Raw genomic sequence first — 12,427 nt, forward strand, 5'->3', positions numbered from 1 at the left:
TTATACTGATAAAATACACAATACAGAGGATAATATTATAAATAAATGGTGATAAATCTCTTAGAAAGGTTAGATATGGAGAAAATTTCATTTGGAAACTGACATAAAAGTAGCGCTGGGTCTTTATGGGTGAAGAAAAATATGTTCAATTTTAACAGTATTCTGGCCATATATGTCATACTATGTGGAAATATGGGGCAATGTGTATAAAACTAATATAGACCCAATAATTAAACTCCAAAAAAAAAGCTATTAATAGAGTAATAAATAAAGCTGGTTATCTTCAATCAAGTCATCCATTTTTTGTAGAATCTGGTTTATTAAAATTTTTTGATATTTTATATTTAAAAACAATAGAAATTATGTTTGGTGCTAAAAGTAAAAGTCTTCCTGTTTGTATTCAGAAAAATTTTGAGTTAAGAGAAGGGAATTATAATTGAAGAGGGACGTTTGTGTATGAAACATGTAAAGGAAGAACAAATGTTAAATATCACTGTGTTTCTGTTACTGGTGTCAAATTATGGAACAAACTGAAGGATGAAGTGAAATTGTGTAGCTCACTGTCGAGTTTTAAAAAAGCTTAAAGTTGTCAAATTCTCCAGAGCTACGAAAGTCATATGATTTCAAAGCGACTGAAGAAACCGAATGTATATGAATTTGTGTTAATGTTTGATCTGCTGCAGCTTCAGGTGTGGAGTTAGAGGAAGGATGGGAGTAGGAGAAGCAGAAATAAACCTCTGGATTCAGCTTCTGCCTTTTTCAGTTACCAGTGGTGTTCATTTTATGTTTGTTTGTTTTTATATGTATGTGTTTTTGTACATAACTGAAATAAAATATTCATTCATTCATATAAAGCCATCTATCTAATTATGTAAAAAAAAAAAAAAGATCAAACTATGATGAGGATGGTTGATGACTGAAGTGTGCTTTCTTCCAGACCTTTCCACGTGGAACCCAGGAACATCGTCGGCGATGACCCACAGGAGCGAGTGTCTGCTGAGGCGGCCATCCTCAACAGCAGAGTGCATTACTACAGCAGACTGACGGGCTCCTCCGACAGACTGCTGGTGGGTCTGTCTGTCTGTCCTCAGCACTCTGCATTCACCGCCTCATTCTGAACACACAGGCTGCTTTCCAGTAACCTTTGTGCCGTCATCAAAAGCTTTGTGTTAATCTGATGGAGACGCACCGAGGTTCTTCACATCCTTGTGTTAACGTCCTCCTAGCACATTATGGAGGACAAACATACAGCAAAAGCGTACCAGGTTCTGGACATAATTAGAAACTGGAAAAACGGTATAATAATAATAATAATAATAATAATAATAATAATAATTATTATTATTATTATTATTATTATTATTATTATTTTCTATAGTTTTTTGCACTACCTTTATGCATGCACACTTTTTCCTGCACTTCATTCTGTTGCTGCCTTGACCATTGAATTTCCCCGTTGTGGGAACAATAAAATCTAATCTAATCTAATTTTAGAGCCAATTAGGGATGTAACGATATGAAAATTTCACATCACGGTTATTGTGACCAAAATTATCACGGTTATCATTATTATCGTGGTATTGTTGAAACTGTACCCAAAATGTTCAAAAAGTACTAATACACACACTGAAAGAATTTAACCAAGTTGTATTTTAAAAAAAAACCAAAACACCCAAACAAAAAAAAACCCAAATAAAATAATAGGCACAATGTACTTTCTGTTGCAGAAACATTCAAATATGAACATGTAAACATCAAACATATAAATGTGCATTAAAGATGGAACCTCATGGCCATTGTTTGACCATTTTCCAGATCAAGTTTGAGTTGAAAGTGCGGTAATCGAACACGGTTTCATGATAATTTAAACGGTAATACTAACCGTCTGCAATTTTACCGCGGTTTATCATTATACCAGTAATCGTTACATCCCTAGAGCCAATTTAGATGAAAAAAAAAGAATTATGACCCAAAAATTTATGAGAGAAATTCTCTGATATTTAAATTTGAGATCCTTCGTTCTACCCAAGTTTTTTCTTTGTGACTTTCACTTAAAAGAATGAGTTTTTTGTAAATTTCTGACTTAATATTCGTATATTTAAGGTGTTTCTTGTAAAAATCTCAAAATATTTTTTCTTATTCTCAAGTTCAAACTTAAATCTCAAAATGTCCTGTTTTTCTTACATGTTTCTGCTTTTTTTTTTTTAATTGATCACGTTGATCTCAAATCATCCCATTTTTTCTCATAAATTTACCTCAAAATCTAATAATATTTGGTTTTATTGTTTCCTCACCACTCTGTGAATTTTTAAAACAGGAAGGAAGTTTGGACTTTTCATAAATTTCCATGTTTTTCTCATAAATGCACCACTTAAATCTTAGAGAAAAGCCTAGTTTTTCTTCTTGTAAGCTTTTTTTCTTGGCTAATTTTTGTGAGACAGTTTCAGGAAGAGGTTAAAGAAGTGACCGGTAGCAGGAAACACACATTTTTTGGGAGGTACATGCTGAGTCAACAGAGTTGAGGAAGTTTGCTGAGCTTATGAGATAATGAACAGAACCAAGCGGATACAGAGTTTCGTTGGAAATTGGGTTTGATATTGACTTAGAATCTAACCCACTTCTCTGCACTCCCAGGTGAAAGAGCGTTTGTTTTTTTGTACGAAATAGCAGCTTAACTTAGCGTAACGCCATAGTGTTCTTATTATATTGTATGTATAGTCATCTGGTCGTAACAGCTGACTCCATTTAAACATTTCCTTTTCTGTGTCCAAACGTCAGCATTTATGACTTCAGCTTAAACCCACTGTCTGCACCGATGACAGTCATGATGGTGACATTCAGTTTGTCATATTAAACCACTTCCAAAGCTCACACTAAAAACGTGTACAAAACAGGATTGACCGACTCAGCAGCTTGTTCTGAGGGTTCTCCACCGCAGACGACTTCTGCTCTGCTTAGCACTTTTACTGGGCTCTTTGACATTTTACCTGGTTTCTGGAGCGGTTTTTAATTCAGTCCAATCCTGTACTTTATGTTCAGGATTTGTCTGCATCAGTAAAAAGGGATTCTACCAGAAATCTTTGCTTTTGAATATTTTTTTTTAAGTCAACATTAGGGCTGTGTATTGGCAAGAATTTGGCGATACAATACAAATCAATCAATCGATATATCACAATACTGTTAAAAAGGCAATTTTTTTTGTTTGTTTCTTTTTTTTTAAATGATTATTTCCTTGAAGAATTGAATTACAGCAGAAATCTGCACAAATACTAAACACATTTTTATTTGATCAGAACAGGATCTAATGTTCTATCACAAATTTTTTCTAAGTCTCCTACTTTCCACAGGAACTCCCATCTGCCACACAGACAGTAAAAAGTGCTTTTAGGATGCTTCAAATAACCATTATTTAATAAAACAGTGTTAAATAATAATAAATAAGATATAAACAGTAAAGAAAAACAAAAATGAACCTCCACAATATCTGCATTTGAATAAATACTTAAAAATATCAATACAGTACTTTTTAATACTGGTACAGTATTGTGAAATGAAATATCGTGATATATTGCAGAACCCATATTTTCTAACAGCCCTGGTTTTGGCACACGGGCCGTATGTTTGACACCCTTGTCCTACCGCCTGAAAACATATTTCTTGTTTTTGTCTTGTTTTTCAACTTGAATCTCAATGCGCTGAAAGGTCATTTCAGATTATTTTCGTCCAAAGCTGCCAAAACAAAACTAACACTTCAGTTTGTGAGGTTTTCAGATGAGTGTAAACATGTATCTTAAATGTGTTTCCTCCAGTTCTTGTCACTGTTGTTTACATTTGTATTTTCTTCGGTATGTTACTGTTTTCTCCTTCAGAGTCCTCCAAACCATGTGATCCCCCGTCCAGAGGAGATTTACATCTACAGCCCCCTGGGGATGGCCTTCAAGGTGACGGGCAGCGACGCCTCCTCCAGAAACCCCAGTATCATCACTATGTAAGAACTGCTCACATCAGTCAACAACCTAGGATAAAGCTTTTCTCTAGACTTCACTGATCATTAGGGCTGTAAGAAAATATCAGTTCTGCAATATATCGCGATATTTCATTTCACAATACTGTATCGATATTAAAAAGTACTGTATCGATATTTTTAGGTATTTATTCAAATGCCGATATTGTGGAGGTTCATTTTTCTTTTTCTTTTTTGTTTATATTCTATTTATTATTATTATTCTTATTTAATATTCTTTTATTAAATAATGTTGGTTCCTTTGTTGGGATTGAACTCAAATCCTGTTCTGATGTTAGCTGTGAACTAATAGAATCGGAACATTTGAACAGGATCTGAAACTGGAATGTCTGTAAAACAGAATTTCAGTTTGAACATTTTGTGATAGAACATTAGATCCTGTTGGGGTCAAATAAAAATATGTTTAGTATTTGTGCAGATTTCTGCTGGAATTCAATTCTTCCAGGAAATAATCATTTAAAAAATAAATAAATAAAAAAATTGCCTCTTTAACAGTATCATGATCAAGGTTATTATCGTTAACGAAAACTAACAAAATGACGAAAACTAGAATTGTAAAAACATTTTCGTTAACTGAAATAAATAAAAACTATAAATTAAAAGAAAAAAAACATAACTAACTGAAACTGTATTGTGTGTTTACAAAACTAACTAAAACAGATAAAAATTATGGATAAAATTCCCTTCGTTTTCGTCTTTTGTCAATGTCAGATTGATATGAAACCGATTTCTTTGTCTCTCTCAGTTTTCTGTGCTGTCTCCATACGACACTTTTTGCTCCGTCACTTGTGTTCACTTGTGGTTTCCAGTCGTCTTCTGGTCCCCACTCTACCTGGAAACATGGAGACTAAAGCAGCAGAGTCCTGTCTGGGATTTATTTGAATACGACCACAGAGAAGAAGAGAAGAGAGACCACTGAACTACAACTGAACTAAAACGGAACTAAAACTAAGCATTTAGGAAAAAAAAGAAAACTAATAAAAACTATCAAACCTGCTCTAAAAACTAATTAAAACGAACTGAATTAGAGAAAAAAAGTCAGAACTAAATAAAACTAAACTAGAATGAAAAATCCAAAACTATTAGAACCTTGATCATGATATATCGTATGGTGATCCTAGTATTGTGATTTGTATCGTATCGCCTGAGTCTTGCCGTTACACAGCCCTACCGGTCATATCTGCCGCTCTCTGTCTCCTCACAGATTTGCGATATGGAACACGATGATGGGCACGTCCATCCTCAGCATACCATGGGGTATAAAGCAGGTGATTTAACCGCCACGTCAGGCAGAACCAGATTTCAATCTACTTCAGTTCCTCAGAAATGCAGAGTGTGTGTATTACAGGATAAAAGTGAATGGTGTTTGTCGTGTCTCTCTTGTCGTGTCAGTCTGGTTTTACTCTGGGAATCCTCATCCTCATCTTCACGGGGCTGCTGATGCTCTACTGCTGTTACATTGTCCTCAAATCACCAAAAGCAATACGTAAGTTTATCAACTATTCTTTACTTTACAGTCCTGTGTCATCGGCTCCAGCAAGAAATTTGCGATTTGTCTTAGAAATTACGGAAAATGAAAGGGCTCATATTTGTCTAAACCCACTTTTATTAGTCTGTAGTTCATTTGTTTGTGTATTTGGATCCTAATAGTTCAGATAGTTTGAATTTGAACCCTCCAGCTGCTGCAAAACTATCTTTATATTCATTTAGGCAAAAATCAAGTTGATTTCTGCAATCCCTTTAAATTCCTGCTTAATTTGTTGCATCAATAACTAGTTTTGTCACATTTGCACATATAAGGTCAAGACTTCTGATGAACATTTCTTCGAGTACGACATAATTGTTTGTTGTTTTGAGCCCATTACCTCAAATGTTCAGTTGTTGGTTGAACAGGACAGAGCAGCACAGCCAATAACCTGGAGGGGGCGGGGCCGTCCACCAGCAAAAGTTTCCACATACACGTGCTATTCCAAATCCAGTATTTATGAAAATAGAGCTTCCACTGTCAAAGAATATCAGTAGTCTGTGCACAAATGGATTAGCATTATTTACACACACTTCTATGACTTTAGGACAACTGTTTTTTTTGACAAAAATGGACACTCATTTGACCCCCTAAGGAAATTTTAGCTGAAATATATGACTGTAGTCTGACAAAGTGGCTGTAAGAGAGGACTAAGCGTTTGTCTTCATCCAGTTACATTGAAAATCTGTGTTTAAGAGCAAAACCGATGACTGCAGCAGATTGGAGTCATGACACAGATTTATAAGCGATACGGTACAGTTAGGTTTTAGGCCCCCCCCCCCCCCCCCCCATTATTATTTATCTGGCAGTTAATGAAGCCTGTTGCTTCCATGCTTTCCTCTTTCTCTCATATATTGAATGTGTTCTGGCTCAGACGTTGATTTCTGCATACGCTGTTTTTATGTCTGGCTCACTTCCACTCTGTCTCTGTGTTCCTGACCTTATTTTATTAATCTAATGGAATGGAGTGTCTTTCCCTGTGAGGAAGTATCCCTGTGGGTTTCACATGTGCATTCTGGGTATTCCTGATTACCCTGTTCATACCACTATGCTGCTGATTGACAGTTGGTGGCAGTAACGCACTGAGAAACACCACAACAGAGTGCCAACAGAGGGAATAAAGGAGACGGTGCACAGTCAGTGTCAGTTTCAGGTCCATGGGGGTATTTATTTATGCCTTTGTCTCTCTGATCGTAGACTCGCCTCATCACTGCTCTTTGTCTCGTCTGTGTTTTTCGCAGCCTACGTGGACACATCAGACTGGGAATTTCCTGATGTTTGTCGGTACTATTTTGGCAAGTTTGGCCAGTGGTCCAGCCTGGTCTTCTCTATGGTGTCACTGATTGGAGCCATGGTGGTTTACTGGGTGCTCATGTCCAACTTCCTTTACAACACGGGACAGTTTATCTACAGTAAGTCACAAAGAACCGGAGTGTTTACGAAGGCTGGGTACTTCAGGTGTACCATGAGGAGTGTATTCAGATGTTGGAAGTTAACTGAAAGAGTAACTGGTTTCGATATTGAGTCTATACTGACGTAAAGTGATGCCCACATAATTCAACACTAGGAGTGTAAGAAAATATCGGTTCTGCAATATTTTGCAATATTTCATTTCACAATACTGTATCAATATTAAAAAGTACTGTATCGATATTTTTAGGTATTTATTCAAATGCAGATATTGTGGAGGTTCATTTTTGTTTTTTTAGTTTTTCTTTTTTGTTTCTATTTTATTTATTATTATTTCACACTCTTTTATTCAATAATGTTGGTTCCTTTGTTGGGATTGAACTCAAATCCTGTTCTGATGTTAGTTGTGAACTAATAGAATCTGAACATTTGAACAGGATCTGAAACTGGAATGTCTGGAAAACAGAATTTCAGTTTGAACACAGTTGGAACATTTTGTGATAGAACATTAGATCCTGTTGGGATCAAATACAAATGTGTTTAGGATTTGTGCAGATTTCTGCTGTAATTCAATTCTTCAAGGACATAATCATTTTTCAAAAAGAAACAAACCAAAAATTGCCTTTTTAACAGTATCATGATATATCGTGATATATCGTAATGTGATCATAGTATTGTGATTTGTATCGTATCGCCAGATTCTTGCCGATACACCGCCCTACTTCTAACCTGTATCCACTGGACACACAAATCTTGGGCCCCAGGATTTTGTCATGTCCCCCCCTCCTTTACGGCGGCCCACTACATGGGGATATTTGCGAGTTCTGAGACTGTCGACAGTTCGGATCAGGTGAACATTAGTGCCAGTAATGTAGGATAAAGGTGGAAGAAAACTGACACAACCTGCCTGGTATTTCAGTGGGTTGGTTGTCTCCCCCAAGGATGAAATTCATGGAGCAGAAGTTGAGATGTAAAAACCAGAGGGGTGGTTGACCCCCCCCCCCCCCCCATCCCCCTCCAACAAATCGCACCCTGACTGTGACTGTTTTGAATGTTTAATCAATGAAAATAACTAGCATTTTACCTCAACTCAAGTAGTGATGAGATAAGCTCTTTGCTGTTATGAGGATGTGCAGACGTGTAGTTGTTGTGTGGAGATAAAATAAAAGAGGAAGATAGAACATGTCGACACTGTCTACACTTGACACGTCTTTTGTTCATCTTTCTGTAGACTACGCTCACAACGTCAACGTGTCTGACTCCGAGTACGGCACCAACGGCTCAGACAAAGGTAAGATGCAGAAAATTATTTTAAAAATTAGCACAATACCATGAGAAGTGAACTATGGACAGTTTCAGACGAATACTGGATGTCTGGTTATTTTACAAGGGCTGCTACACACCAAGGTTATTATCGTTAACGAAAACTAATGAAATGATGAAAACTAGAATTGTAAAAACATTTTCATTAACTGAAATAAATAAAAACTATAATTATAAGAAAAAAACGATAACTAACTGAAACTGTATTGTGTGTAGATTGAGTAGATCCCTCTTATTAACAGATATATACTCAGTTATGGGTGCTTTGTTTTTCACGGTCTATACTGTGCTTTTCAACTGATAATTGCAAACAGAAAACAGTTCTTTTTAGTGTGAAATTACTCAACATACTGATGGTTTTTGTATTTGTTTCCCAGTCATCTGTCCGTTTGCCCGTAATGATGCTGCGAACCACACCCATGGTACTGTGGACCTGGGTGGTGGTGGAAACGGTACCACTGACTTCAGCTCCTTCGAACACTGGTGGAGTAAGACCAACACCATCCCCCTGTACCTCATCATCCTTCTGCTGCCGCTGCTCTGCTTCCGCTCAGCCTCATTCTTCGCAAGATTCACTTTTCTGGGTAAGTAAGTTAGTATGAGTGAGTGAGTTAGTATCTCAAACTTTATTTCATTATTTTTTATTATTTAATCTTTATTTAACCAGGTAGGTCAGTTTAGATCCAGTTCTTATTTCCAACGACGACCAGGCCAAGAGGCAGTTAAAACAGAAAAAACTAGAAGCACTTGGAGAGCGCAGACCTCCGGCAAGGCAGATCAGTGGGCCCCTGTGGCCCGCCCCCCCAACCTCCACCCCCGATCACCACCAAAATTTAATCATTTGTTCCTTGTGCCAGTATCAACATTTCCTGAAATTTTCATTTAAATTCGTCCATAATTTTTTGAGTTATCTTGCACACAGACGGACAGACAAACCAACACCGGCAAAAACAGAACCTCCTTGGCGGACGTAATAAAACGAAGAAAGAAGTTACAAAAAACATAACAGGCCATAATAGTGCTAAAAAGATTATTATTCATAGTACCTGCAATGATATATTTTTTAAAAAAAGAGTAGTTATTAGCAGTGACAATATAAAAACAGATATTACAGTCACACATGTTGTACCAGTGCTGAAAGAAACAGATACAGTTTGGATTACAGTATATATGGGGACATGGATGAAAACACAAAATGGATCAAAGCTAGTGCAATGATCCTGTAGTAATGGTTGTATAGAGTTTTGGAAGGAGGAGAGGGAATGAAAAAGAATTAGATATTAACTCAATATTGATGGCATCATTTTTGAGTATCATTTTGAGATGAGTCATTATTTACAGATACTAACTCCATATTTTTGCGCTGATAGGTTAATTGGTTAATCTAAATCCCCCATAGGTGTGACTGTGACAGCGGTTGTTTGTCTCTGTATGTTCAGCCCTGTGATGAACTGGTCACATGTCCAGGGTGAACCCCGCCTTCACCCATAAGCAGCTGGGATAGGCTCCAAGAGACCCCCATGACCCTAATGAGGATAAAGTACTTCCACAAACAAGAAAAACCCCAAAGTAATCTGTGACACAGTCCAGTCCAGTGTGTCCCCTGCTGTCCCTGCTGCCCCCCCCCCCCCCCCCCCCCGTGCTCTGTAAAGCTGACAGCAATGACTTCCTAAACTTCTTCACAGACAAGATCAGGGATATTAAACACAATATCCCACCACCCTCTGGCCATCTGACCCTATCTGATCCCCCTCTGCAAACCTGGTCCTCTTTCGACCCTGTGACACTGGAGGACATCTCAGCACTTTTATCCAAACGAAACCCTCCTCCAACTCTGCAGACCTCCTCCCCATAAGCTCCTTGTCGGTGTCTTTGACACTATTGGACCATGGGTCACAAAGTTTTTTAACCTGTCGCTCACAACTGGTTTGTTTCCCAGCTCCTTCAAACAGGCCATCATAGAACCTAAACTAAAGAAAACCACACTCGACCCCACAGACTTCAAAAGCTACTGGCCCATTTCAAAGCTCCCCCTATTGGCCAAAATCCTTGAGAAAGCAGTGTCTAAACAACTGACAGCTTTTCTGGAGACACACCAGATCTATGACACTTTTCAGTCTGGGTTTAGACAACGCCACTCAACACATACCGCACTATTAAAAGTGTCTAGTGACATCCTGATGGTGGCTGATTCCAGGCAATCCACGGTCTTGGTCCTGCTAGATCTGTCCTCAGCCTTTGACACAGTGGACCATCCCATAATGATTGAGAGACTGAGGGACCTGGTAGGGATGTCAGGTCCTGTGCTAGACTGGTTCTCCTCTTACCTGACCGGCAGAAGCTTCACTGTGTCAATAAACAACTTCCAATCTGACTCAGCGGATCTACTGTGTGGTGTGCCCCAAGGCTCTGTCCTGGGACCAGTCCTATTCTTACTCTATGTCCTCCCACTTGGCCACATTATCCAACAGTACAGTGATGTCTCCTATCATCTATTCGCGGATGACATCCAGATGAACTGCTCCTTTAACTCCTCTGAGCCCCACAAACTGAGTTCCTTAATCATCTGCTTGTCAGAGCTGAAGCAGTGGCTAAATGATAACAGCCTCCAGCTGAACTCCAGCAAAACTGAGACCCTCATCATTGCCCCGGACAGTGCAATCCCAGGGATCAAACATCACCTTGGAGACCTGAGTTCCTCGGTAAAGACCAAACTGAGGAATCTGGGTGTCATCTTTGACCAGGACATGTCTTTAGAATTCTACTCCAAACACCTAGTCAAAAACTGTTTCTTCCACCTACGCAACATCTCCAAACTCAGATCTATGGTGTCCACAAATGAGCTCGAGATGATCGTTCACGCTTTCGTATCTTCTCGCTCAGACTACTGCAAACAGCCTGTTTACATGTTTAAACAAGAAGGAGCTGGCCCGTCTACAGTTTGTCCAGAACTCTGCTGCCAGGCTCCTGACCCGCACAAACAGGAGAACCCACATCACTCCCATCCTTAAATCTCTCCACTGGCTCCTGTTCTATATCGTCTTCATTTCAAAATTCTTGTGCTAACTTTCCGGGCTCTACATGGCCAGGCCCCTGCATACATTGCTTCTCTGATCCAGCCCTACAGCTCGACTCGTAGCTTGAGGTCTTCAGGACAGCACCTGCTGATGGTTCCACGGACCTGTTTTAGCACACGCGGTGACAGGTCTTTTAAAGCTGTGGCACCACGTCTATGGAATGACCTGCCTCTACACCTACGGTCCATGGACTCTGTACAGAGCTTTAAGAAACACCTCAAAACCCTCCTGTTCAAAAAGGCTTTTTAGTCTCCCACCTGACCCAGGACCACCACAGACTGATTACACTCTATGTATTCATCATAACGTACTCCATGTGTCCCCCCCCCCCCCCCCCAGTCTCTCTATATCTCTATTGCTCTCTCTTTTCTCCTCCTTTACTCTCTCTCTCTCTCTTTAACCCCAACTGGTCAAGGCAGACAGCCATCCTCAGGAGTCTGGGTCTGCTCCAGGTTTCTGCTGTTAAAGGGAAGTTTTTCCTCGCCACTGTCACCAATCACAAGTGTTTGCTCCTGAAGGATTCTGTTGGGTCTCTGTAAACTTAATTTGATTCTGATTTGAATTGATAAAGCACTTTGTGACTCTGTCTGTGAAAAGTGCTCTATAAATAAAATTTACTTTACTTACTTTACTTAAAGCAGGTTCAGAAAATGAATGAATGTGATGCTGCGTTCCAGTCCACCCCTAACTGGTGTCTTTCCACCCTTCTATTGGTGTAAAGGCACTGGAATGTCAGTCAGACCTGTGACTTCCCACCCGTGAACTCGTATTAGATCAGGGGTCAGCAACCCTGGTCCTCCAGAGCCACTATCCTGCATGTTTTACATGTATCCCTCTTCCAGCACACCTGATTCAAATGATCAACCCATCATCCAGCTCAGCAGAAGCCTGAGAATGACCGTCAGGTGTGCTGGAAGAGGGAAACATCTGAAACATGCAGGATAAAGAGTAATTCTTATTTCATTTTACCAAGTCATTTTTTTTTTCAAATATTACGTCATTGTCTGTGAAAGTGTCTTATTATTTTCAGCTGATAGCTAATATTAGACTTCTGAAGTATAAAGAAAA

General features: G+C 38.9%; 1 protein-coding gene across 2 annotated transcripts in view; it reads left to right on the plus strand.

Annotated features, from left to right (window-relative positions):
- The window catches only part of slc38a9 (solute carrier family 38 member 9), a 39,848-nt gene that overhangs the window by 14,493 nt on the left and 12,928 nt on the right, over positions 1 to 12,427 (plus strand). For both annotated transcript variants that reach the window (XM_030149060.1, XM_030149059.1), the window contains exons 3-9: positions 938 to 1,067; positions 3,870 to 3,988; positions 5,229 to 5,292; positions 5,417 to 5,510; positions 6,791 to 6,961; positions 8,191 to 8,250; positions 8,660 to 8,866. In XM_030149060.1, the coding sequence (XP_030004920.1) occupies positions 938 to 1,067; positions 3,870 to 3,988; positions 5,229 to 5,292; positions 5,417 to 5,510; positions 6,791 to 6,961; positions 8,191 to 8,250; positions 8,660 to 8,866 (845 nt within the window). The remainder of the gene's footprint in view (positions 1 to 937; positions 1,068 to 3,869; positions 3,989 to 5,228; positions 5,293 to 5,416; positions 5,511 to 6,790; positions 6,962 to 8,190; positions 8,251 to 8,659; positions 8,867 to 12,427) is intronic.

This window comes from Sphaeramia orbicularis, chromosome 12 (assembly GCF_902148855.1).
Source record: "Sphaeramia orbicularis chromosome 12, fSphaOr1.1, whole genome shotgun sequence".
NCBI lineage: Eukaryota > Metazoa > Chordata > Actinopteri > Kurtiformes > Apogonidae > Sphaeramia > Sphaeramia orbicularis.